Source organism: Lampris incognitus, chromosome 19, assembly GCF_029633865.1.
Source record: "Lampris incognitus isolate fLamInc1 chromosome 19, fLamInc1.hap2, whole genome shotgun sequence".
In the NCBI taxonomy this organism is placed as follows: domain Eukaryota; kingdom Metazoa; phylum Chordata; class Actinopteri; order Lampriformes; family Lampridae; genus Lampris; species Lampris incognitus.
The window spans coordinates 3,312,688-3,336,715 of record NC_079229.1 but is presented as its reverse complement, the minus strand read 5'-3'; the positions used below and the strand labels follow the sequence as shown (position 1 = coordinate 3,336,715).

General features: G+C 40.9%; 1 protein-coding gene across 2 annotated transcripts in view; it reads right to left on the bottom strand.

The window, feature by feature from the left end:
- The window catches only part of mtr (5-methyltetrahydrofolate-homocysteine methyltransferase), a 99,852-nt gene that overhangs the window by 61,558 nt on the left and 14,266 nt on the right, over window positions 1–24,028 (bottom strand). For both annotated transcript variants that reach the window (XM_056299606.1, XM_056299607.1), the window contains exons 5-8: window positions 21,217–21,309; window positions 13,503–13,609; window positions 10,058–10,117; window positions 2,624–2,718 (exon numbers count right to left, since the gene is read on the bottom strand). In XM_056299606.1, coding sequence (XP_056155581.1) covers window positions 2,624–2,718; window positions 10,058–10,117; window positions 13,503–13,609; window positions 21,217–21,309 — 355 coding nt within the window. The remainder of the gene's footprint in view (window positions 1–2,623; window positions 2,719–10,057; window positions 10,118–13,502; window positions 13,610–21,216; window positions 21,310–24,028) is intronic.

Sequence of the window (24,028 nt, the reverse complement as noted above, 5' to 3'; positions counted from 1 at the left end):
CCTTCAGGCTTTCGGGACGAAATCTTCCCCCCATTGACACAGATTCCTTCTCTTAAGCCCAACGTCATTCCATTTTCATGCTCTTCGGTAGCAGACGATGTCTTCTTTCTTTTCACCATGACTTCGACAGGTTATATTGGCAGCAATTGTTAAAATTGAGCATAATAAAAGCAAGAACAATCTCGTCGCTTCTACCCTCGTCCAGCTCCTGCTTCGACCTCTGCTCTCCTCCTCGTCACAACCTTCAGGCTTTCGGGACGAAATATAGATACACACACACACACACACACACACATATATATATATATATATATATATATATATATATATATACGTATATATCAATACGGATACAGGAAAAAAAGTTTAATACATTGCAGTACAGGCCTGTTTCGTGCGTCGCACTCTCATCAGCTGCTAATGTGGTTCAACAAAGAATCAAAGAATCATCAGCTGCTAATGATTAACAGCTGCTAATGATTAGCAGCTGCTAATCATTAGCAGCTGATGAGTGCGTGACGCATGAAACAGGCCTGTAGTGCTATGCATTAAAACTTTTTTTCCCCTGTATCTTTGTTGATATTCCGCTCCTCATTAGTTGAGCACTTATAACACCAGTGACAGAAAAAAATGCTATATATATATATATATTCAGGTTTCATTCAATATTCTGGTGTTTTTATTGTATATATTCAGATGTACAGTTAATATATTCATGAAGAACCTGTAGTACCACTGGCGGAACCAAATGAACTCACATTTTTCCACTTTGTGCTAGAGATGTTATTTCTTTTTTGCATTCGAAACCTTACATTCTCATTTAAATAGGGGGACTGCTCCTTTAAGTGTTGGCAGTTGTTTTCCCCCCACCTGAAGCAGATGTTTCTACAAAGATGTAGAAAATCCTGATCGAGTCATACAGCCGTTCACCAGTGTTGTGAGGTCTATTCTACAGTATATAGAGCTACGTACGTTCCACATCAGATAACATGACCACATCACATCAAGTGAACTGGTCCATTAGAAGGTGGATTTTCCTTGAATGGAGTGAATAATGAGTTGAGCATCTGTCTGAGTCCGTTGACTTGACAGACACAAAACTATTATTCGGAGGCATCATTTGAAAGTTGCAATTATAAAGAAGAAAGGAGGGACTAAAGAATCAGCAAGTGGTGAAATTTATTTATTTCTGGTTCTCTGTTAGTATATTCAGGGTTTCATTCACTATATTAAGGTTTTCATTCACTATATTATGAGGAGCCATTCAGGAAAGAAATCCCCATATCTGAATACATAGAATGGAACCTGAATATAGAGAATGAAACTTGAACATGGAGAATGAAACCTGAATATAGAGAATGAAAACCTGAATACATAGAAGGAAAACCTGAATACATTACATGCTGCAATTTTACTCCCCACAAGAACTCCATCCTTTGCATGGTTTGCACTCACTTCAGAGGCTCTGTGTTTAGAAAACCAATATCATGTTTAGTCAGTGAAGTACATACTCCCTGATGGTGAAGTACATACTCCCTGATAGTGAAGTACATACTCCCTACTAGCGGTGCCTACTGATGCACCTCAGAACTAAATGGCAAGTTAATTAGAACCGTCTAATCCTGTAACATAGCAATACCACTTGATCCCATTAGAGATAGTGAACCTTTTATTATTTTTGAACTGAAAACATAGTGGAATTTCCTAAGGAGGTAAAACTGACTACCATCCATCCATCCATTATCTGAACCGCTTATCCTGTTCTCAGGGTCACGGGGATGCTGGAGCCTATTCCAGCAGTCACTGAGCGGCAGGCGGGGAGACACCCTGGACAGGCTGCCAGGCCATCACAGAGCCCACACACACACACACACACACACACACACACACACACACACACACACACACACACACACACACACACACACACACACACACACACACACACACACACACACACACACACACACACACACACACACACACACACACACACACATTCATACCTAGGGACAATTTAGTACAGTCAATTCACCTGATCTACATGTCTTTGGACTGTGGGAGGAAACTGGAGCCCCTGGAGGAAACCCATGCAGACACTGGGAGAACATGCAAACTCCACACAAAGGATGACCCGGGATGACCCACCAAGGTTGGACTACCCCGGGGCTCGAAACCAGGACCTTTTTGCTGTGAGGCGCCTGCACTAACCACTGCGCCGCCCTGACTACCTCGGTGATAAATTCAGCAAAACAAAACAAAACAAGACCATATTTGTGGTTTTTCAACCTCACTGATTTGCTGGCATCATATGGGAGCATCAAAGAAATGACGCCTCTTACTCATCACGTTGCCAACACAAATGGGGTGTAGCAGATTAGACCAATATCACAAGACCCACTTAGACAAATGAGCCTACGAAACTCTCCTGAGTAGGACTCTGAGAACTATGGACACGGCCTTCAACTGCAGGACCATCATCCACTACATCTCACCTGTTATTTTCCACCCCTATTTCCACCTTTTTCAGAAACGGAGTGGGCAGACAGAATAAAAACGAGTGTTTAATTGCTTGTTAATATCTAATATCATACTATTTAAAAAAAGAAATGTAGGAACTCACCATAGGGGTTTTGCATGTGATACACTGACAACAAAGGCTTCCCCTGTCTGTCCTGAGAGCGTTCGGCCACTTCTGTCAATGACGGTCCCTGAGATCTAGTGGATGGATGCAGAACGTTAGCGGACGACAGTAATGAATATCTATAGGAGATAAATTGACTTTGGAATACAAGGCTTGTGGCCATCAACAGTGATCAATATTTCACTGGTTAATTCCAGTAAATAAAGTGAAGTTACATGGCACTGGTGAAGTAAAGGTGGTAATGTATTGTAAAGTATGTTTTATGGTATAAAAAAAATTAAGTTTTGAAAGAGAGAAACTGTGAAAATGGTTTCTCTGGTTGAGGCAGTTTATAATACAAAACTGAGCCCTCGTTCAACAAACTGGACCGATTTGTCAGGTCCGGATCACGACAGCTCTAGAGGGTGCAGCAGAACCTGTTACATTGCTATGTACTCATAAAGTTTGGCTGAATTTATCAATTTACTGCAACTGATGTAACAATACCTAATGTTTAGTGGGGTAACTAACTATAAAGAAACCTGGAATACATACGAAAAAGGGTAATCAAATGAGCACCTAAGATCCCAAAGATGATCAGAGATAGCCCACAACACCTATCAAAGTAGGTACTCCAGAAACTAAAACCATTAATGCTTTTCTGAACATGCCATTTTGGTCTTAAGCATCTAGCAACAATAATTCCAACACATGTGAGATACATTATTTAATAGGCTTCTCTTTTTGTTGTTGCTTACAATCTGCAGAAATGAAGGGGAGAGCCAATATTCGTAATCTCCCTCCAAAAATAATTCGAGAACTGGCATCAGATGTTCTTTCTGAGGAATTCTATTACGCTCATTCACTTATCAGCCTCTGAGTCTGCGCAGCTCCACTGTTTCACCTGCTCAAAGTTCCATTAGCTTGTGTGAATATTTATCCATCTACCCAACCATCCATAATCTACTCCCTGAGCTGTTGATCCAGTATTTAAGGACAGGATTGTGTTGCTGTTAAGCCCACTGAGGCAAATTTGTAATTTGTGATATTGGGCTATACAAATATAATGAACTTGACTTGACTATTTAGCCATAAAAGCGATGAGTAAAACAACACCATTGCTTTTGTGTGAGAATGCAAAAGAACTCTACCAAGGAGTAAGTTGTATGTATTGTATATAAAACACCATCTGATATCATTCTGACAAGCACAACACTGTGATCTTGCCATGCCTCTGTAACTCAAATTGTTCAGAGAAAAAGTTCAACTAGTGTGATCATCTGCACTTCTAATGATAATGATAATAATGACAATAATAATAATAAGAAAAGGCATTTTATTTATTGGTGTCTTTCATGACACTCAAGGTCACCTTACATCATATTATTATTATTATCATAATATGAAAACAACAAGAAACAAGTAATTAACAAGAAAGCAGTAAAAAAACTGCAAACAACAAAACACGCAATAAGCAACAGAGTTTCGCTCAGCAAGGAGTTAAATCAAGATGAAGATGATGCAGTTAATGCAGTTAAAGTGAGTATGCTAGTTTAAAAAAGTGGGTTTTAAGAGCAGTTTTGAATTCTGTAATGGAGTCCAGTAAGCAGATGTGATGGGAAAGGGCTTTCCAGAGTGTGGGTGCAGCATAGGAGAAAGCCCTGCACCCTGCAATTGTGCTGAGCTGAGCTTGATGGCTGGTAGTGCCCATAGACCTGCTGATGAAGACCACAGGGAGCAAGATAATAATAATAATAATACATTTTATTTGTGGGCACCTTTCAGAGCACTCAAGGATACCTTTTAGAACACAGTTTAAAAAAAAACAAACAAGCAGCCCTGCATCAGACAGCATAAAATCAAAATAAGCAGGGTAGACAATAAAAAGTTAACACAACAGATAAGTATGAAATCATCATCTGCACAAAACTCAATGAAGCGTGTATCAGACTGAATATGCCAGTTTGAAAAGGTACGCTTTGAGATGGATTTGAAGGTTGAAAGAGAGTTATGTTGTGAAGGTCTTGTGGGAGAGAGGTCCATAGGCTTGTTTGTTGTAATAATCCATGCTGCAGAGTTGTGGATGACTTGATGTTGGTGAATAAGTTTGTTGTAATAATCCATGCTGCAGAGTTGTGGATGACTTGATGTTGGTGAATCAGTTTGTTGTAATAATCCATGCTGCAGAGTTGTGGATGACTTGATGTCGGTGAATAAGTTTGTTGTAATAATCCAGGCTGCAGAGTTGTGGATGACTTGATGTTGGTGAATAAATTTGTTGTAATAATCCATGCTGCAGAGTTGTGGATGACTTGATGTCGGTGAATCAGTTTGTTGTAATAATCCATGCTGCAGAGTTGTGGATGACTTGATGTCGGTGAATAAATTTGTTGTAATAATCCATGCTGCAGAGTTGTGGATGACTTGATGTCGGTGAATAAGTTTGTTGTAATAATCTATGCTGCAGAGTTGTGGATGACTTGATGTCGGTGAATAAATTTGTTGGGCTGCCTGCCGGGATCATATTGCAGTAGTCAATGTGTGACGTGACCAAAACATGGACTAAGACTTCTGTAATCTCTGTAGTGTTGTGTCTTTACCAACAGGTCTGACCACTGACCTGATCAGCAACATGACAAACTCTTGGGCTTGTTTGCGTGTGTTGTTATGTGACACATAATTGTGGTAGTCAAATATTTTCAATATTTGAAGCTTTTGATCCAATGAATTAAAATTTCAGAATCACTGCTTCCAGACCCGCTCTTGATGAAGTTCTACAGTGGGTTTGAAAAGTATTGGTCTACACAAATAAAACTGACTTGACTATTCAGACCTCTTTATTTTTTCCACATGTTGTGACATTTTTGTGTCATCAATCTAAGCCCAAAATCATAAAAAAAACTTGCTTTAGTAAATTCTTGCTAATTTGAAAAACAACAAAAATAAAACTGAAACATCTCATTTACATGAGTTTTCCCCCCTATACTTTGTAGGAGTGCCTGTGGTGGTGATTACAGGTTTTCAACTTCCCTGGTATGACTGTACCAGTGATGCACACCACAATGTGGGAAGTTTCTCCTCCTCACAGACCTCCTCTGCCTCAGTCAGACTGAATGGGAAGCGTCAGTGAATCCGAAGATTCAGAAAGGAAGTCCCACATTACAAAAGACCCAAGAGAGAGGCAACGGATCCCAAAAGTACAACACTTCTTATTACGTAATATGAAAAAATAAAAGGGTGCACATGAAGAAAATGTTTGTCAACATCATCATCAGTTCTGATGATTTTGTATTTTTTTCCCCAAAAAGGTTTTAGTTTGTTTTCCACATGAATTCTATAGGTTGAAGTTTCACATGAAAGGTGAAAAAAATTCTGAAATGAATTCTCTTGGTTTCATTTATTTTTCCTCACAAGAACCTGCCATTCTTAACAGGGGTGTGTACACTTTTTACATCCACTGTAAATAAGTGTATGGGTCTCCTCGCTCCTCTCTGGATAATTGAATAATTGTCTGGTTGGCTGTTGTCCTGTTTAAATAACTGTCCCAGCTAATATTGTATGACGCCCACATGTGTCTCACCAACTGATGATGGTCTGCTGGCCAAAATATTTTTTTGTGTAACTTTTTATTTTTCTGCTTTTTAACCACCTTGACACTATGTACAAGTTTTGTCATTTTGGCATCAGCTGGCCTCTCTTGGTTTTTACCTTTAGTTCCTTTTTGGACCTTCTATGTCTTTGTTTTTGAACAATTGCGCCAAACATATTTTCACTTCGGATGCCAAAGACAAAAGTGCTGAAACCCCCCCCCCCTTTTTCTCCCGTCCAAACAACCCCACTCTTCTGAGCCGTCCCAGTTGCTGCTCCACCCCCTCTGCCGAGCCAGGGAGGGCTGCAGACTACCACATGCCTCCTCTGATACATGTGGAGTCGCCAGCTGCTTGTTTTCACCTGACAGTGAGGAGTTTCACCAGGGGGATGTAGCACATGGGAGGGTCAAGCTATTCCCCCCAGTCCCCCCCCCGTAGATGCCCCGACTGACCAGAGGAGGCGCTAGTGCAGCGACCAGGACACATACCCACATCCAGCTTCCCATCCGCAGGCACGGCCAATTGTGTCTGTAGGGACGTCCAACCAAGAAGGAGGTAACACAGGGATTCCAACCGGCGATCATCGTGTTTGTTGGTAGGCAACAGAATAGACTGCTATGCTACCCCGACGCCCCCTAAGTGCTGAAACGTTCATTTACTTATTAAGCATCAGTGAACTGCCTCCGCAAAGTTTCAGTGGGGTTTAACTCCATGCTTTAGCAAGAACACTCGAGGGCTTTCTGGACCGTTTCCCGAAGCCACTCCAGCGCTGTTTTTGGTCTGTGCTCCAGGATGTTGTCATGCTAAAAATTGAATCGTACCCTCAGTCCAAAGTTGCATGCACTACAGCACATCTTCTTCAAGGACCTCTCTGTATTTGGCTCAGATCATCGCTCCCTCAGTCCAGACCAGTCTCACAGTCCTGGGCCCTTCTTGACCAGATACTGACCAACTCTAGAAAAAGTCACCTGGAGACTTCGAATTTGTTACCATTTTTAATGCCCTTCCCCAGGTTATATGCGTTGAAACAATTATATCTCGGAGGGCTACAGAGTGTTCCTTGAACGCCATGGCTTAGTTGTGGACCTTTTATTGTCCTACTTGAAGAAGTGGATTGCCATAGCCTGTATATAGAAATACAAATTGATCACAACAGATTACATGTTCACCTTGCATATAACCCTCCATACATTTAAACACAGTTAAACAGGTACTACCACATACTACATATTAAATGTACAAACATACATGACATTTAATGGGTCATGGGCACACACATGGACAGGGACAATCACTGGGCCGCTTCATTATTTATTACTTTATCTAAAGCTGCAATGGTAGAGGGTACAAAACTTCTGCCAAAGTGGGCTTTTTCTCCAAGCTATTGTATTGACCTGTCAAGTCAATTTTATTTGTATAGCCATTATCACAAATTACAAATTTGCCTGAGTGGGCTTATGTGTAAACTATGGATTGGGGGCAAGCCAAGAGCCATGGGCGGAAGTGAGCCCAGGGTCATGGGCTGAAGTGAGTACTTTGTGTGCAATGGCTTTTCTGTTGAGGTCTAAAAGGTTGGGGGCGGGAGGGCCAATGATTTTGGAGGCAGTGTGTGTGATATAGCTGTTTGCAGTGTTGAGAGTTACAGTAATATATTACTTTTAGCAGTAACAAAGTAATACAACATGTTACTGAAAGGATTTTGGTAACATTATTATATTTGCCATGTCAAGTAATGCGTCACCACTCAAAAATACACCAGGCACAGACATGGCGCATAATGTAGGCGGGACGGAGCAGGGTTTTTTACCTGCTACACCAACTGCGTCTGTGTGTTATGTAGTTTTTACTCCAATTTGAAGTGGATAAACCTAAAAACGACTCCTCGCTGTAGCTGAAACTGAAATTGGTATTCTCAAAAGACATCACCAGGACTGGTCTGATAACAACAACCAGGAAATTCTCAACCTGATCAGCACAAAGAATCAAGCGCGTCTCTCCTGGGAAAAAGACAGAACCTCCAAGACAAAAGAAGAGCACTACAAGAAACTGAAGTCAAACACCCAAGCTCAACCCCACTCCATGAAGGCTAGCAAAGTAAAGCCCTTGAGATCCAGGGCTACGCAGACCAGAACCACCTCCACGACTTCTTCTCTGCTACCCGTGCCATCTACGGGCCCATCAAGACTGCACCAACACCAAGAAAAGCAGAGGACAACCTAACAATTCTGAGCGACAACACAGCCATCAGTCAATGATGGAAACAGTACTTTCGATGGAAACGTAGCCATCAGTCAACAATGGAAACAGTACTTTCAATACTTTGGAAGTATCCTCAAAGAAATGTGCAGTCTAGAACCAGATATCACCGACAGACTAAAAGCTGCCCACATTGCCTTTGGCTGACTTTCTCACCATGTTTTCAATGAATGTGATCTCAAGACATCAACCAAAATCATGGTTTACCGTGCAGTGGTTCTTTCAGCCCTCCTGTATGGCTGTGAAGCCTGGACCCTCTACAAGTACCAAATCCATAAACTAGAATGCTTCCACCAGCAAAAACTAACAAGTATTCTGGGAATTTCCTGGCAAGAACGGGTCACCAACAATCAAGTTCTCGAAAGAGCTGATCTCCTTTCCATCGAGACGACAATTGAACATCACCAGCTGCGGTGGCTTGGCCACATCCAGAGGATGCCAAACGACAGTTTCCTGAAACAAATCCTATACTCCGAACTGACTGAAGGTCAAAGAAAAAGAGGAGCTCCCAAAAAAACGCTACAAGGACTGTAGCAAGGAAATGCTAAACACCTTCAACATCGACCCTAAGAACTGGGAAAAAGTAGCAGAAAATTGAAAATACTGGAGAACTGCCCGCCTGTCTGGGTCTATCAAGGCCGAAACTGGCAAACGATTGCATGCGGAAGAAAGTGCTGCCACCGAAAAATCAGCCAAGAACAGAGAGAGGGATAGTGCTCAACAAATAAGGCACAAAATTATCCAGTATACAATACAGTATACAATCTGGATTTTTTATATATATATATATATATATATATATATATATATATATAACCCAGTGAGTCAAGGAAATTCTTTATGAGACAGTACAACAGTAAAGAATTTACTTGACTCACAGGATTAGTTTGCTCCTTATTTGTTGAGCACTTTCCCTACCATTGAGTGTTTCTTTTAATAAAGTTATATATATATATATATATATATATATGACAGCTGATGGTTGCTTATAGCATGAAACAGGCTTCTACTGTCTCAAAGAATTTACTTGACTCACTGGATTATATATATATAAAAAGTGTTTTTTTCCGAAACCGTCAATGGTGTTATAAGTGCTCAACTAATGAGGAGCGGAATATCAACACAAACACTCATCAGCTGCTAATGAGTGCGTGTCGCATGAAACAGGCCTGTACTGCAATGTATTAAAACTTATTTCCCTGTATCTGTGTTGATATATATATATATGTGTGTGTGTGTGTGTGTGTGTGTGTGTGTGTGTGTTTGTGTGTGTGTGTGTGTCTAACTGAAAAATATTTTATCATTTGCAAACCAGAAATGCCCACATTGAATAACAGGAAGGAATTGGCCAGCAGTTGCAGATAAGCACCTATTTTGTAATTACAAATAAATCATGCCCATAGACAAATACCCACCCCAATCCAAATTGGACCGTCAGCGATCATGTGTTTTTGAATTTTAAAACAGGCTTGTACTGTCTCATAAAGAATTTACTTGATTCACTGGATTATATATTTATTACACTATCCTGTTATTGTAGCACAGGCTACATTGCTAAAATAAAATGTAAAAAAATGTTGATACATACAAATAAAGGTTTTGGTTCACAGCTTTTTTCAATGAATTGGTCGATGGCAACCAGAGCTGCCTGAAAAGTAAAACACAAGAGAATAAAATTAGGACATAGTATGTATGTCTTTATGCATGCTCAATAAGCCAGGTAAGAAAATCACAGAAAGGTGAATCAGTTCATCAGGACACAACGTTTACTGACAGATACGTTTCATAATAATAATAATAATAATAATACTAAATGAAACTTACATAGCGCTTTTCTAACACTCAAAGTGGCTTTGCAATAAACGGGGTGAAACAAGACAACAGATAAACACAACACAGACATACAGGGGTGGATGGGAAGGGGGCTACGAGAGGGAGAAGCGGCAGCCACATACGACGCCAGCAGTACTCTCCCACTTACACACATACAAAAGATCAAGAAAACAAAACACAACAGCACTGTGGACGTTGATTTTCTGTGGGGTTTACTCCCGTAGCCTATTCCTCTCCCGAAGTGTCCACTACTTACATTCTTAAAAGTACTTGGCTTGGCTGAAATGGCAAGGAAAAGATGTGTGTGTGTGTGTGTGTGTGTGGGGGGGGTGTCAGAGTGTTTTTTTATGGATGCAGAACTACCCACCCCCCTCCATAACTTAGGTTATGTTCTTCCCAAACTGTTCCTGTGTTTGTTCTTTAATAAAAGCTTCAAAAGAATATATGTAATCATTTTGTTGTTCATTCATCCTTGAAATGTTAAAAGGTATAAATATTAAAAAAATAAATGTACATTAAATATAAAAAATTTAAATTAAATTTAAATATAAAAAATCAAATATATTCATTCATTCATCCATCTTCAGCCGCTTGTCCGGGGTCGGGTCACGGTGGCAGCAAGCTAAGTAGGGCACTCCAGACATCAGTCTCCCCAGCAACGCTTTCCAGCTCCTCCTGGGGGATCCCAAGGCCTTCCCAGGCCAGATTGGACATGTAGTCCCTCCAGCGAGTTCTGGGTCTACCCCGGGCTCTCCTCCCAGTTGGCCGTGCCTGGTAAACCTCCAAAGGAAGGCGCCAGGAGGCATCCTAATCAGATGCCCGAGCCACCTCAACTGGCTCCTTTCGACGTGAAGGAGCAGCGGCTCTACTCCGAGCTCCCTCTGGATGTCCGAGCTCCTCACCCTATCTCTAAGGCTGAGCCCAGACACCCTACGGAGGAAACTCATTTCAGCCGCTTGTATCCTCGATCTCACCCTTTTGGTCACTACCCCAAGCTCATGACCATAGGTGAGGGTTGGGACGAAGATTGACTGGTAAATTGAGAGCTTTGCCTTCCAGCTCAGCTCCCTCTTCACCACAACGGTCCAGTACAACGTCCACATTACTGCGGATGCTGCACCAATCCACCTATCAATCTCCCGCTCCATCCTACTCTCACTCGTGAACAAGACCCCGAGATCCCTGAACTCCTTCACTTGAGGCAACAACTCATCCCCAACCTGGAGGGAGCAATCCACCATTTTCCGGTGGAGGACCATGGCCTCAGACTTGGAGGTGCTGACTCTCATCCCAGCCATTTCACACTCAGCAGCAAACCGCCCCAGTGCACACTGGAGGTCATGTTCTGATGAAGCCAAGAAAACCACATCATCTGCAAACAGCAGAGATGCAATTCTGAGGTTCCCAAAACGAACACACTCCTCACCTTGGCTGCGCCTTGAGATCCTGTCCATGAATATCACAAACAGAATCGGAGACCAGGGACAACCTTGGCGGAGTCCCACACCCACCGAAAACGTGTTTGACTTTGTGTCGAGAATGTGGACACAGCTCCCACTTTGATTATACAAGGACCGGATGGCTTGTAAAAAAATTAAATATAAAAAAATTTGAATAAAAATTAAATATAAAAATATAAAATTCATAACTCATCTAAGTGACCTCTTCAGTCTCAAATGACTGCAGGTGTCCCCACCCTTATAAACAACACAGTGGCATAACAACCCAAACCAATGAACAGTTTCATATGCAAATATGAACCATAACATAACAACTATAACCATAACAACCTAAAATAATAAACTACCATAATAACCTACCAAAATCCATCCATCCATCCATTCATTATCTGAACCGCTTATCCTGCTCCCAGGGTCGCGGGGATGCTGGAGCCTATTCCAGCAGTCATTGGGCGGCAGGGGGGGGGGGCACCCTGGACAAGCCACCAGGCCATCGCAGGGCCCACACACACCTGACCTACATGTCTTTGGACTGTGGGAGGAAACCGGAGCCCCCGGAGGAAACCCACACAGACACGGGGAGAACATGCAAACTCCACACAGAGGACGACCCGGGAAGACCCCCAAGGTTGGACTACCCTGGGGCTCGAACCCAAGACCTTCTTGCTGTGAGGTGGCAGCGCTAGCCACTGCGCCACCGTGCCGCCCTAACCTACCATAATAACCTACCATAACGAACTACCATAATAACCTAACCATGATAACCTACAACAATAACCTAACCATAATAATCTAACCATAGTAACCTACCATAATCTAACCATAATAACCTAACCATAATAACCTACCATAATCTAACCATAATAACCTAACTATAGTAACCTACCATAATAACCTAACCATAATAACCTACCATAATCTAACCATAATAACCTAACCATAACCTACCATAATAACCTAACCATAACAACCTAACCATAATAACCTAACCATGATAACCTACCATAATAACCTAACCATAATCTAACCTAACCATAATAACCGACCACAATAACCTAACCATAATAACCTACTTAAATAACCTAACCATAATCTAACCTAACCATAATAACCGACCATGATAACCTAACCATAATAACCTACTCAAATAACCTAACCATAATAACCTACCATAATAACCTAACCATAATAACCTAACCATGATGACCTACCATAATAACTTACCATAATAACCTACCATAATCTAACTTAACCATAATAACCTAACCATAATAACCAATCATAATAATCTAACCTAACCATAATAACCAATCATAATAATCTAACCATAATAACCTACCATAATAACCTAACCATAATAACCTACCATAATCTAACCTAATAATAACCGACCATAATAACCTACCATTATTATCTCCCATAATAACCTAACCACAATAACAGCTCTAAACAAGCTGCCTGTCCCCATGGGCCCTAGTCCACGTCTATAAACATTTCAAAACTTTTCAAGTTTCATTTTAAAGATAATTTCAATCATAAATGGGGATTTAGACATGTACACATCAAGTCAAACAAAGACAGAAACAATGTACAACATATTATAAAATTAATAAAAAGATGACGTTATCATATAGCATGAGATCAAACCAGTTGTTTGAGGGTTACCTCGAAGGTTACATTTGACGGTTACCTTGAGGATTACCCTTAGGGTTACATGTAAGGGTTACATTTGAGGGTTACCTTGGCGTTGGCAGTGTCAAAAATGGTCTCCACCAGCAGAATGTCGGCTCCCCCGTCTGTCAAGCCGCTGACTTGCTCTGAATAGGCATCAACAAGCTCATCGAATGCTGAGGAGAACCACATGCATGCATGCACGCACGCACACACACACACACACAAACAAACACATTACAAAATCAGTTGGTGTGCAGTTCAAGTGAGAGTGATATAGAGTTGACTGTTTATTTTGATGGAGACTATCAATACTGCTACTGGAACATGCTACTGGAACATGCTGGTTTTTATACCACAGTTTATCAGTACTGAGCTCAATGATGTTACAATTTCATTTAGCAGATACTTTTATCCAAAGTGACATACATCTGAGAGTTAACACAACACAAGCAAGGATCTAGTCAGGAGACAACAACGCAAGCAAGTGTCAAAAAACTAGGTTCAGGTCCGATAGGACATAGGTGTTAACAGGCAGTGCACAAAGGCAATGCATAGGTTGCATAGAAGCTTTATATATATATATATATATATTAATACATCAGGTACGGAGGTGTCGGAGAAAGCTGGATCTTTAGCTTCTTCTTGAAGGACTCAGTGGATCAAATGGAGTTTGGTAACTCGTTCCACCACCGGGGAACTACAGAAGAGAAGAGTCTAGCTAGTGACTTAGGACCCTGTTGTGGTGGAAGTGCCAGGCACCTTTCACTGACAGAGCGTAGAGAGCAGGACTGAGTGTAGACCTGAATGAGGGAGTTCAGGTAGGCTGGAGCCGTTTTAGTTGCTGTTTTGTAAGCGAGCATCAAGGTTTTGAATTCGATGCAGGCAGCACCTGGGAGCCAGTGGAGGGATATAATCAGTGGGGATGACGTGCTGTTTTGGGTTGGTTGAAGACCAGATGCGCTGCTGCGTTCTGGATCATTTGCAGGGGTTTGAACGTGCATGCAGGGAGACCTGCCAGTAAGGAGTTGCAGTAGTCAATGTGTGATATTACAAGAGCCTGCACCAGTTGTTGTGCTGCAAGCTCAGACAGGGAAGGTCTAATTTTCCTGATGTCGTACGGGGCAAATTGGCACGACCGAGCAATCGAGACCACGTGAACCTTAAAGGTTAGTTGGTCATCAATCATAACACCCAGGTCTTGGACAGAGTTTGTGGGCACGAGTTGGGTTGATCCAAGCTGGATACGCTGGACAATTTTTTTTTCAAATGTTTTGCTTCCTGAAAAAAAAAGAGATATTATGATAGACAATGTCAAGCTCAACACAAAAACAATTTCACTTCTGCTGTATCAGGTAGAAATTTGGAGAAACATTAAAATAACGTTTATTGAATGTACTGTGTTTAATCACATAATGGTGCTGACACATGGTGTTAGTTCAACTGAGTTTAAAATGTTTTGCTGCGGATTTTGGTTTGTACTCAGCATCTGCTGCCTCTCATGTCAGTGTCCAACAGTCGGCCAGCACTGATGGATTCCAGTTGCCCTGATACCGTTTTTCCATGGTGGCAATGTCCTAGTGAAACCTTTCACCATGTTCCTCACTGACTGCACCAAGACCAGCAGGGAAGAAGTCCAAGTGTGATGCAGAAGATTAATTTTCAATGACATGTTGCACTTCATGGTTTTGTATGCTTTAAGCATTTTGTCCAGCAGCTCAGTGTAGTTTTGGTGCTCTGCAGTTGCCTAGAACATTCTCAACAATATCCTTAAATGCCTTCCATGCTATTTTCTCTGTCCCACTAGCAGATCTTCTACCTCCCTGTCATTGATGACCTGTCTGATTTGTGGACCAACAAAAATGCCTTCCTTCATCTTGGTATCAGTTATTCTTGGAAACATCTGTCTCAAATAGTGAACTCCATCACCTTCTTTGTTCATTGCGGTCACAAAACCTTTCAACAATCTGAGTTTTAATGAAGAGGAGGCAGAAATATCTTTGTTGAGTGGGCAAGTGGTTTATGCACCACACTTTTCTGCCCTGGAACGAAATGCTTAGAGAGCGGCCAGTTCCTTTTAATGTGGTGGGACTCTTTAGCACGTCTATCCCATTCACACAGGAAACAACAGTACTTTCAGTGTTTCCCACAGGTCACAAATACAGTTGTGGTGGTAGCCGACGCAAAGGCCGGCATTACCTGCCGGCACAAAAATGGTCTACTACATGTGGCTAGTGTTGGGCAAGCTACTGCTATCAAAAAGTAACGGTGTTACTGAGTTACTACATTATAAAAGTAATTAGTTACTAGGGAAAGTAACTTTTGCGTTACTTTTTTGCTCCGATATACTTTTATTAATGTTAGTGGTACTGTGGCACAGTGTGAGACAAGACAACGCTCAAATTTCATCTTATTGTAGCCATGATCACTATAATGAAAAGTTAGTTGTGGAACAATAAAACACAAGAGATACGTTTTGAAACTTGATATTTTTGGCACATTTATTGTAGCCTCAAATCAAGCATTACTGCACTCTTTCAGCAATGTAAAATTAAACAAGTACACTCTTTCAGCAATGTAAAATTAAACAACTACACTCTTTTAGCGGTGTAAAATTAAACAACTACACTATTTTAGCGGTGTAAAATTAAACAATTACACTCTTTTAGCAGTATAAAATTAAACAACTACACTCTTTTAGCAGTGTAAAATTAAACAGCTACACTCTTTTAGCAGTGTAAAATTAAAGAATTACACTCTTTCATAAGTGTAAAATTAAATTACTCTTTTAGCAATGTAAAATTAAACAACTACACTCTTTTAGCAGTGTAAAATCAAATAATTTTTGTATAATAATTAAATAATCACTATAATGAAAAGTAAGTTGTGGAACAATAAAACACAATAGACACGTTTTGAAACTTTTGATATTTTTGGCACATTATTGTAGCCTCAAATCAAGCATTAGTGCACTCTTTCAGCAATGTAAAATTAAACAACTACTCTTAGCAGTGTAAAATTAAACAACTACACTCTTTTAGCAGTGTAACATTAAATAACTACACTCTTTTAGCGGTGTAAAATTAAACAACTACACTCTTTTAGCAGTGTAAAATTAAATAATTACACTCTTTTAGCAGTGTAAAATTAAATAACTACACTCTTTTAGCGGTGTAAAATTAAACAACTACACTCTTTTAGCAGTGTAACATTAAATAACTACACTCTTTTAGCGGTGTAAAATTAAACAACTACACTCTTTTAGCAGTGTAAAATTAAATAATTACACTCTTTTAGCAGTGTAAAATTAAATAACGCCTCTTTCAGCAGTGTAAAATTAAATAACTACACTACTGTGGCAGTGCAAATTAAATAACTACACTCTTAGCAGTGTAAAAGTAAATGACAACTACACTCTTTGACAGTGTAATACTCAAAACACATAATATACCGTTCCTCAGACATTTGACAGTAACTTCTTATCAAATGATAGGCCTAATGAAATAAAAGTTATTTACAAAAAAGAAAGAAAGGTACCACTGTGGCAGGATGAGGAAAAACACAGGAGACGAAGGCGAGTTTGAACTTTATTCCTCAGCTCCAAAAACCAAACTAAAACAGGAACAACTTTGCACCAGAGAACCCGGGAACGTAAACCACACCCCCAGCCCACAGCCCTGCTGGGTGAGAGGCATAGCCCCTAGTGTCCGCCACACCACCACTGAAGATGTGTCCAAGACAAGTGCATCACTAGATGTATGCAAGTATACCATAACAAAAACACAACACACTGTGGTTTATCCTCCTTTGTAACATGACCAGAAAGACATTCAAATCAACTGAACTCCATTCACCAACTGCAGATTCAGTCATGTTGGACAAACTTCAAGTATTTTCAGCCTCACAAAGAGAAACAACCCACAGTAATGGTTTAACAAAAACTATTTACCTCACATCTGGCCATTCAGCTGAAGAAATCAGTAATGGTGGACAAACTTAATGGTGGGTACATTTAAGAAATGCGTTCCGCCTCATGAGGAAAAACTATATAGATATCTTGAGATGCTTCTCAGTAAGGCAGCAAAGTCTGGGTGCGTCATGCTTAACAAAAGGTATCCAACCATAAATAGGTTAAAAAAATACTCCAAGGCTAGCTTACCTCTGTCCAGTGACCTACATGTCACACCTCAAAGTTCTGTTCTTACATTACACACTAACCTTCTCTCACTGAAAGTGTTGTGTGTGTGTGTATATATATATATATATATATATATATATATATCTTTCTCTGGCTCTTTTTTTGGTCTCTTTAGTCCAGTAGGGGCAGTGTTCATCTACTCCCTCTCTCTGCCTCGCTCCAAATATCCATATCAGTATTTTCCCCACAAAAAGACAACTTTGTGGATTGCAGCAGGAAGTTATCCAAGCTCCTCAACATCCTAGCTCTCAAACCAACAATTGTGCGTCAAGAGGAGAAGTTTCTCAAACTTTTGATCTGATAGCCTGTTCCTCTTTGGAGAGAGACTCAGGTTTCCCTGGCTGAAGAGTCTTTCTACTGGGGCACTGGAGGGAGTGGCTGCATTATGGTTAAGAGATATTTTCTTTATCATTGGAAATTGATTCAGAGTGTCTATCCCTGTTGCTCCTGATTTGAGGTGATGGGCTACTTCAGCTTCAGCAGGGGAATAGATGTCTCCATCCTCTTCAAAGGAAAAGAACTCCTCCTCTTTGGTAGAACCTGCGCTGTGGTGCTGTGTTGGGTTGGTTTTACCTGGTTGCTGCTCCTGCTCCAGGACATGTGTTTGGCCCTCTGCTACCAGACTGGCCTTTGCCTGGTCCTTCTTGTCCTGGTCAAGCAACCAATGAAGCCTGAACTTTGGTAGTGTCACAGCAGCCAGAACAACATCTTTACTTTCAAGAACGCGTGCAAATCTTGTTGTGATTGCCTGAAATGACACATATATAACAAGAGCATTATATATTATGAGCATAGTTTAAAAAAATATTGCATTATACATGACATAGTTTCATAATGTATTTTAATTCAATGGAAAAAAATGTGTAGGCCTAGCCTATATGTTGTATCTATTACAGCTAAAAGGCTTTGCAGGTTGATTGTCATAAAAGTGTCTCATACAGCATACGCCTGCCTGTAGGCTACATACCAATCACACATAGCCTATACACCCATATGAGTGACATCAATAAAATGCAATTGGGTGATCGATTGATTGATTGATTGATTGATTAAATTAATGATAAATGCAAAAGAAAATAACAGCACTTACCTGGACAATTGCATCTGGTAGGCCAAGGATTTGCAGTCCATTCTTCAATTCCAGAGTCTTGAACATCAATGTGTCCAGTGTGGGTAGCAGTGTGTCATAAAAACAATGGTCTTCTCCCTGAAGAATGTCCAGTGCCACAGTAAGTGGCATCATGACAGCACAATACTCTGAGAAACTGATGTTCCCTTTCACTGATACACTTCATCTGTAGTTTGGAGGAGATGGTGTTCAACTCGACCATAGGTATCTCAGAAATTCGAGCCAGGACATTGTAAAACGAATTCCACCTAGTTGTGCACGGTACTAGTAGCCTCTTTGCAATAATGTCATCCACGATGTCTGAGGCCACTGTGGACCGACTCGCCTTGTTCCACAGCCCTGCACATTTTGTGGTAGCGTTTCTGTAGATGGCTTTCGTTTCAGGTGTTGACACCAGCCACTTATTCACACCAGTGCATGACATGAGGTTCAGTGTGTGGGATGTACATCTCTGATGTGGAGGTAAAGAAATCATGTCATCAGCATCATCAGCGCCATTGGGCAGCACATCCCTGATGTTTGTAAAAGTCACCTCATCCTCCCCATCTTCAGAGTCCTCAGGTGGCTGGTATACTTGAAAGACCTTGACAAAATCAGAGCCATTATCTGTGACAGTTGCTGTGATTTCATGAGATAGGCCATGGGGTGAGTGAATGATATCGAGCTCACTTACAATACTGTTATACATATGCCCACCCTTAAATCTTCTGGGGAACTCTGATTTCAAATCCACCTGCTGCCTTGTGGGTTGATGCCTCTTTAGGCAAAGGCTAGGAGAAGGTAACTCTGAATTCAAACCCCCGGGCACAGTCTACCCAGCTGTCAGTACCCGGAAAGGGTAAACCAAGGGTAAACCAGTCCCCGGGCGCTGCACGGCGGCTGCCCACTGCTCCTAGCTACACAGCTCGGATGGGTTAAACGCAGGGAGTGAATTTCATTGTATGTATGTACAAATGATAAATAAAGCGTATTCTATTCTATTGCATGTTGTGTGGATTTATCCAATATGCGGTTACATCAAGACAACTTTTATCATGCGCAGTCCAAACATCTGATGTGGTGGACACATGTTCTAATTCCTCAAATGTCTTTTTGAGCTCGACCTCCATTTTAGCACAGTTGTTGTCCAGGTATTTGTTTTGATTTTTTTTTTTTTTGTTTGTTCCCCCCCCCTTCCCCCCCAAGCTCTTTTTGGTTGATTCCATTTACAACCAGTGCTATGTTTATAGTCACTAGGATTATAGTAAAACACAATGATTGACACCATATTAAAATAAGACTGTTACGGGTCATTTGATTGATAATTTATTAAATATGCAATGTAAACATGTAAGAGTTGAAAAGGGGTAATTTAACTCATAATAGAAGTGTGTTTGCGTGGTATTTACAGAAAGCATAGTTGTTTTTTTGGGTTTTTTTTTTAGCTGTTCTCAGTTTCACCCTTTTGCATATCAATAAACCTGTGGACAACAGAGTCTGTCTGGAGAGTTTTGATGAACAGAAGGTGTTTAACTTACTGCCAAGCTGTCAGTACATAACAAGGGCGGCATAAAGCAAGAGAGGCAATATTGAGATGGTTTGGACATGTGTGGAGGAGAGATGCAGGGTACATTGGGGGAAGCATGCTGAATACGGAGCTGCCAGGGAAGAGGAGAAGAGGAAGGCCAAAGAGGAGGTTTATGGATGTGGTGAGGGAGGACATGTAGGTGGCTGGTGTGACAGAGGAAGACGTAGAAGCCAGGAAGAAATGGAAACGGATGATCCGCTGTGGCAAACCCTAACGGGAGTAGCTAAAAGTAGTAGTAGTAGTACTAGCAGTGGTAGTAGTAGTAGTAGGAGTAGTAGTAGTAGTAATTGTCTTTGGAGCCAAGGAAGAATGATTAAAATTCAGCACTCAGCTACAATCGGCAATTTTATTGCCTTATGTTGCTTTTAACTTTTGTATTAACGCCTTTCATGTTTTATGTTAAGTACTCTGAATTGCCTTGTTGCTGAAATGTGCTATACAAATACATTTGCTTTGCCTTGCCTTACTTTAACAAACACTTGCAAAAATCTTTGGTAACCAACATGCACATTGTTGAAGATTAGTTAGTTGAGGATTAGAGGCAGTCCAGCATGCTGAAAAAGGACATGGATGGATGATGTGCTGGATCTGCCTCCAAACTACATTGGGTCAAGGTTTGGTGAAATGTTCTTATTCTGCATTTGTTATCTGCTGATCCATGATTTGAGATAGTCTAGATGTTCGTACTATTGACAAGCCAGGGGAGGCTGCTTGCTAGAATAAATCATGTGCTCTTAAATCAATTACAGCCTCACACAAGAAGATTATTCCAAACTTCAAGAATCCTTTTCCAAAAAGATGACATCTCAAATCTTTTCCTTCACTTTATGCACTTCACTACCTAATAAAGCAGAAATATTATAAACATCATGGTACAAGAAGCTCTTACTGATGTTTCTGTAGTCGGGTCTCTCCACAGAGGGTGACACAGAGAGTGTTTTATTGGTAGGACCCACTGCCCCTGCCACGTAGCGTTTACAACCTGGCAATGAAACACATTAAAAAGATATATAACTCCTCTGACCAATTTAATGCTATACATACAAAAACTTAGATCTACCAACTCAAAAGTAACCTTTAAGTTTTATGTAAGTAACACTTCTCAAACATACTAAAGCTCATTAGAGATGACAAAATATTTATTACAATACCTTCTGGACAATATGTAGTAATGCAACGTGAGAAAAAGAAACTTCTAATGAGGCTCAAAAACTCTGAGAAAGTAACCTAAATCTTGATCACCTTGTAATTATCATCAATACCATCAACATGCTCTTAAATAAAGCTCCTCTGTTCTTTGTGACAGAAGTAAATAAGCCCCGCATATCACTTAACACCAGACAGAATAAAATGTGTAATTCGCTCATGGTAAAGTTCTTGTGAATGTGTATGCTGGCCAAGAAGACAAAGCTTATTTGTTCATTCACAGACCACAAAATGTCAGGATAGATCACCATACATCTTCAACCCTCATCCTGAACACAGGTGTGCCACAGGGATGTGTGCTCAGTCCAGCCCTCTTCACCCACGACTGCACCCCCATTCACTCCTCCAACACTACGGTGAAGTTTGCTGATGACACCACTATAGTGGGACTCATAACCAACAACGAGGAGAGGAGACACACTACAGCAGTGGTGGCTAACCATGTGCCATGGAGAGCCATGTGTATACAGGTTTTCATTCCAACCCGACTCCATACCAAGTGATTTCACTTATACATTCTTCCTCTTTGGCTGAAGGTTGCTAATCAGTGAAATCACCTGGTGTGGAGTCTGGCTGGAATGAAAACCTGCATATACATGGCTTCCCATGGCACATGGTTAGCCACCCCTGCACTACAGAGAGGAGGTCCAACATCTGGTCCTGAACACCAGTAAAACAAAGGAGATCATTGTTGACTTTAGGAGATCCAGGAAGACCCCCCCCCCCACTACACATAAACGGTGAAGAGGTGTATATTGTGGATACCATCAAATTCCTGGGAATCCACATAACCAAAGAACTCACCTGGTCATTCAAAACCTCCCGCCTGGTGAAGAAAGCACAACAGAGGCTTTTCTTCCTCAGGAAACTTAAACTTAAACAAGCTGGTCTCCCCTCTCAGCCCTCTCAGCTGCTGGTGAACTTTTACGGGATATGCTATCTATAGATAGCATTCTCTGTCAGTGTGACAAAGTATCTTATCTTATCTTCTTATGCTGCTCGTTGTGTTCAGAGGCAACAAAATTAGGGGTGTAAATACTGCAGTAATTATGAAATTAGGGACTGATTTATTCATATTTACAGTTAAGGTCAAAATTATTAGCCTCCTTTATGAAATCAAACAAAAACCTTAACTTTTCCATGGAAATGACCATAACCAAAAGTGCTTATAGTTTAATTGCTTCCAAAAGAACAAAGACAAAATCTCCACTAAGCTTGATTAAGATATTTTACTAATGTGCTGAATTGAAACAAGAAATAACAAAAATGACAAGGCCAAAATTATTAGCACTCTGACAATTAATAGTCAATAGTGCAACCTTTCTGACTCACAACTGACAACAACCTCTTATGGTAGTTCCTAAGTGGGTTGGCACATGTCTCTTGAGGGATCTTAGCCCATTCTTCCATGGCAAATTGTTCCAGCTCATCCAAATTGTGTGGTTTTCGAGCATGGACATTAACCTTGAGCTCCCGCCACAGATTCTCAATAGGATTGAGATCTGGGCTCTGAGAGGGCCAGTCCAGGACCTTGATTTTGGTGTCCTTCAAAATGTTTTGGACCAACTTGGATGTATGCTTCGGGTCATTGTCTTGCTGGAAGACCCAGCAGCGACCTAAAGCTAGACTGGCAGACGATTTCTTTACATTATCCTTCAAAATGTCAACATAATCTTTCTTTATGATCCCATGCACCCGAACAAGGTTGCCTGTGCCTGAAGCAGCAAAACAGCTCCACAGTATTATGCTCCCACCACCAAGTTTAACCGTGGCAACTGTGTTTTTAGGGTTGAAGGCCTCTCTCTCCCTTCCTTCGCCAAACAAAAGCAACATCCATGTGCCCAAACAGCTCAAGTTTAGTCTCAACAGACCAAAGGGCAGACTTCCAAAACTCATGCCCATGTATCAAATGTTCACGGGTAAACTTCCGTCTGGCTTTGATGTGCCACTGTCTGAGCAATGGAGTTTTTCTTGGACAATGACCTCGAAGCCCACCACGATGAAGAACCCTCACAACAGTCTTCCTTGAAACCTCAAGTCCAGGACAGGCCAGTTCAGCAACAATCATCTTGGCAGAGATCCGGGGATTGTTGTTGACATCTCTGACTATTTTCCTCTCCAAAGTTTTTGAAATCTTGCATTTTCGTCCACACCCAGGTTTGTTTCTAACAGAATTTGTCTCCTTGTGCTTTGCAATGATGCAACGTACAGCTGTTCTAGACACTGTGAAACACTTGGAAATGGCAGTATAGCCTTCCCCCTTAAGATGAGCATCCACTATCTTCTTTCTGAGTTCCAGACTGATTTCTTTACTTTTTTGGCATGATGAAATTACTTAACAAGAATTTAAGAGTAGTCCCTCTTAATCAAGTGTTCAAGTGACACTAGCCGTATTCACTGGTGTCCCTTAAGTAAAGTTCAATGCTGATTGATTGCTCAGGTGTGGTTTGAAAGCATAAAAATCAAATGGGGGCTAATAATTTGACCACCTCAAT